Genomic DNA, 5045 nt, shown 5'->3' on the forward strand with positions numbered 1-5045 from the left:
AAAAATCAGAAATCACAGCCACATATATTATAACGTACAACACTTGCATACATTACAGAGAAAACGTAAAAGAGTAGGCCTGATAGATGGAGGGACTTAGAAATCCATAGCCACTTTTGGAACAAACACAGAGAAAGTAAAAGCCATGGAGCTGCTGCTGCTTCTTGTTAAGATCATCATCACAATCGCCTTGCTTTGGTTGGTTAGCACTTTATTGCAGATGTGTGATGCCCAAATATTGAAGCCAAGAAGGCTTCGATCAATACTGAGAAAGCAGGGGATCAGAGGCCCTCCACCCTCTTTTTTCCTTGGAAATATTGGTGACATGAAGAAGATGAAATCTTCAGCTTCGAAGGATCAACAAAAAGAAGAGCAAGCAATAACCCACGATTGCTCTTCCGCCCTCTTTCCATTCTTTGACGAATGGAGAAAATCATATGGTAATCACATCAATTGAAGAATCTGAATGGTTGTTTATTTTAACTAGTTTTGCTATTATAATTTTGACAGGTTCATTATTTATGTTCTCACTTGGCAACAAACAAATACTGCACATGAACGATCCTGAGGTGGTGAAGGAAATAAGCATATGCACTTCCTTGGACTTTGGAAAGCCTTCGTATCAATCCAAAGAGCGTGGTCCTCTGCTTGGTCAAGGGATCCTGACTTCAAATGGAGCCACATGGGCTCACCAGAGGAAGATCCTTGCTCCCCAACTATACATGAACAAGGTTAAGGTATATAGATACTTCAAATCAAACTTACACGACTATATTTTTCTTAACAAATATGAACTATTGCATTTATTCTTTTAGCAATAATCTCCGCTGAAACGTCCGAACGGGGATCGATGCACCGTTGGAGAAACCGAGAAGTCTGTTCGGTAGGTTGTTTGGTGAGGGGTTTGAACGGGTGGCATCACCGGAAATGAAAAAAAATAAAATAAAATAAAGGGTTAATAACTTTTTTCGTACTTGGGTTTTAAGGATTTTCCTTTTTTCCTCCTAGGTTTTAAAACGTTACTAATCTAGTACATCACCTATGGGAAAAGACAAAATCAATACTTTCATTATTTTTCATCAGTTCCAACTAACGGAATTCTACTTGTCACTCCCACAATACGTCATGTGTTCTAATAATACAAAATAATATAAATAATATAAAAAAATAAAACCAAAAAAAAAAAAAAAAAATCGCTCTCCTGCCTCCTTTCTCCTTCTCCCTCATTGTCAACCCAACCCTCCTCCACCTCCTCACCGATCCTTTCCCCAAAAACCTTCGTGTCCACCCTTTTGATTTCCATACCCACCACCATCATCATCATCAACAAGAACCCATCTTCTCCAACAACGAACTCCTTTCTCTCCTCTACTCCCTCTTCATCTGCGCCTTCTCTCTACTCGCCGTCAGCTCCATCACCTTCAGTGTCTACCACGGCTTCTATGCAGAATCAAAACCGCATTCAATGCAAAATCAAAGAAAACCGAAACAATGTCAGCTTTCAGCTGAAACCTGGTCGGGATAAAAGAAAACGGGTTCAAATTCAAGTTTGAAACGGAATTTTGATCCAGTACATTTTTGGTTTCGGATCGGATCCGAAGTTGCCATCGAGAAAATCAAAGGCTTACAGTAATATTCAGATCTAGAAAAATTTCTATAAACTAAATACAAACCAAAATTCTGATCCGATCTGTTCTCTCTCTCTAAAGCCATAGGTGAGGTATTAGATTAGTAACGTTTTAAAACCTAGGGGAGAAAAAGGAAAAACCTTAAAACCCAGGTACCAAAAAAGTTATTAACCCTAAAATAAAATAGAAAAGCGGAAGGGATATAAAATAAATACAAGAAATTTTACCTAGTTCGGTCTATGACCAACATCTATAGAATAAAGTCTAAAACCTACATTTTGCTCTTATTACTTGATAAATTTAGGAATAATTTCATTTTAGAGTCTTGAATTATCACACGATTTGACAAGCTTTCCAAACTTCAAAACCTCTCAATTTGAACCCCTGAACTTTCAATTATAGTCAATTTGAACCCTTCCGTCATATTTTAAATGTTAAAAGTGAGATAATGACGTTTATACCCTTGAATATTTTAAAATTCCAAATTAAAAATTAAAAATTGATGGATGGAGTAAATTGACTGCAATTGAAAGTTCAAGAATTCAAACTAAGAGGTTTTGAAGTTTGTGGGGGGTTTGTCAAATTGCATGGTAATTTATGGGTCTAAAGTGAAGTTACGCCATAAATTTACAATACAAAAGGTCCCTGGAAATAGAGAAGTTAAGAGAATACAAACAAAAAATCTTCTCTTAGGGACTAGGGTAAATGTGTCACTTGTCTAGTACAAAGGTGTGTCAACTATAAAGGTTTTGTATGAGTCAGCAATTTGTAATCTCTTCATTCTTGTATATATAGTTGATGGATTTTCTAGTTTTGGCTGCCCCAAAATAGTTAATTTACTTTTAAAGAGTTTTTAAAAGGCTTCAATTTCATCACCAAAATCTTTCTACTGATTGTTTTAATACTTTGCTTGATTTTGATATTCATATGTGTCATTTTTAAATTGAAAGTTGATATATTTATTAATCTTTATTGTTCTTAAAATTGAGATATATTCATTGTTTAGCATCTTGGGGTCTAAAGTAACTAGCGTTCTTCAATAAGTTCACGGGTGAAGTAACTTATTGTTAAATAAAATGAATCTAACCATTAGGGCATGATGGACTTAATGGTGGAGTCCTCGATGAAAGTGGTGAGCTCATGGAGGACAGAAAGTGAGGGCGGAGTTGAAGATTTTCACATTGATGAATATATGAGAAGATTTTCCGGAGATGTAATTTCAAGAGCCTGTTTTGGGAGCAACTATTCCAAAGGGAAAGAGATATTTTTAAAGCTTAGAGAACTTCAAGAAAACATGTCTAAGAAGTTCTTTTCCAATGGCTTTCCTGGAATGAGGTTTGATCTTCAAGAAAACATGTCTAAACATGCCTCCATCACATAAAAAAGTTTTTGACAAAATGTGGTTGCTTGTGTTGCAATCAATCAGGTATGTTCCAACAAAGAGTAACAGAGAAACATGGAGGCTAGAAAAAGAGGTCCGAGATTTGATTCTCAAGGCAGTGGAGGAAGGAAAGGAAGCAGCATCAGGGAATGATTTGTTACATATGATTCTTGAAGCTGCCAGCAACAGTGGATTTTCCCAAGATGAGACAGATCGGTTCATTGTAGACAATTCCAAGAACATATACTTAGCTGGGTACGAGACTACTGCTGTCTCTGCAACGTGGACATTGATGTTGTTGGCCTCAAATCAAGAATGGCAAGCAAGAGTTCGTGCCGAGGTGGTAGAAGTTTGCGGAGGTCAAATGCCTGATGCTGACATGATTCGCAAGATGAAAACTGTAAGTGACAAGTTCTAATTTGTATGACAGCTGTATAATAATCTACTCAAAAGCATCGTATTCATTTTGTCAATGACTTACGTAGCTTCTTTTAACCATGACAGTTGACAATGGTAATCCATGAATCATTGCGACTTTACCCTCCGGTGCCTGTGGTGAGCAGGGAGGCTTTGGAAGACATGAAATTCGGAGATATTCATGTGCCTAAAGGTGTCAATGTCTGGATCTTGTTGGTAACCTTGCACCAAGACCTTGATATTTGGGGACCTGATGCCAAGGAGTTTAACCCCGAGAGGTTTGCCAATGGAGCCAGTGGTGCATGCAAGCTCCCTCATGTCTACATGCCTTTTGGAGTTGGGCAGCGTACGTGTTTGGGGCAAAACTTTGCCATGGCCGAGCTCAAAATTCTTTTAGCTCTAATTGTCTCCAACTTCTCATTCTCTTTGTCACCAAAATACAGGCACTCCCCGGCAATGAGGACGGTTATAGAGCCTGAAAATGGTGTCAATCTCCTTATTAAGAAGCTGTGAGCCATAAGCCTATCAGCTGATAGTTGTGAATGAATATCTATTAATGCTAGTTGTTATTTTATACAAATCTGAAAACTAATTAAAGACTAACAACCAAAGACAAACCAAACAAAGACGTAAACTAAAATCTGCTAATCAAGCATTCCTATTAGGCCAAGTGTGATCGATACAGTGTAGCCCAAGAGCCAACCTGAACACATGGTCTTTAAAATCCTTGTTTCTCCAATATTGCTGAATCCCCAACGCCATGACATAATCCTGTAAAGGATAATCACAAGAAGATTGATAATCAACTCAAAGTTTAAACTTAGATAAACTTGTTATCTTAGATAAGTCTCATTATCATGGATAAGGTTGTTACAGTAGATTAGGTTTCTCGTCTATTCAATTGTAGATTCTTATCTTCTTAGATAAATTGTAAATTTCAAATGTAGTTCTCAAATGTACAACAGATTATATTTTATAAATACAAACGTCCAATGCTCAATTGAGTAAGGCGGAATATTCAAATCATTACATGGTATCAGAGCTAATTGTGACTAACATCTCTCAAATGGCTCCCGCTTCATCCTCTTCATCTGACGCAACACCCACCCTCCATAGCCTTCAAAATTGCTTCCATCACAAGCTCAGACATGATAATTATCGTCTTGGAAAACCCAAGTTGTCCCTCAATTGAAGGGCGTTGAGGTCTACGGATTTGTAGATGGCTCTAAACCTGCTCCACCAAAGCAAATATCCACGACTTCTGCAACTGGCGTCGTCACTGTTGCTAACGATCCAGACTACAGCTATTGGAATTCTCACGATAATCTAATCCTTGGAGCGCTTATTTCCTCCATAGAGGAATCTCTTATCACTCATGTGGTTAATTGTCAGACCTCCCGAGAAGTTTGGACCACACTCGAGAGTATGTTGGCTTCGCAGTCGCAAGCCAGAGCCATGCAATCTCATTTTCAACTAGCTACCTTAAATAAAGGCAGCTCTTCCATTGTGGATTATTTCCACAAATTCAAAAATCTAGTGGACACCCTAGTGATTGTTGATCAGCCCTTAAGTGATTTTGAAAGGCAATCCTTCCTCCTCAGAGGTCTCGGTAGTGAGTA

The 5045-nt window shown here is 37.9% G+C and overlaps 1 protein-coding gene across 1 annotated transcript; it reads left to right on the forward strand.

Annotated features, from left to right (window-relative positions):
* The first annotated feature begins 71 nt into the window (after positions 1–71).
* LOC132184833 (cytochrome P450 714C2-like) lies at positions 72–3988 on the forward strand. The gene is made up of 5 exons (XM_059598645.1): positions 72–440; positions 511–737; positions 2722–2963; positions 3055–3409; positions 3514–3988. Exons 1-5 carry the CDS (start codon positions 146–148, stop codon positions 3937–3939), a joined length of 1545 nt encoding a protein of 514 aa, XP_059454628.1. The 5' UTR covers positions 72–145; the 3' UTR covers positions 3940–3988.
* The last annotated feature ends 1057 nt before the right edge of the window (positions 3989–5045 follow it).

Source organism: Corylus avellana, chromosome ca1 (assembly GCF_901000735.1).
Source record: "Corylus avellana chromosome ca1, CavTom2PMs-1.0".
Lineage (NCBI taxonomy): Eukaryota > Viridiplantae > Streptophyta > Magnoliopsida > Fagales > Betulaceae > Corylus > Corylus avellana.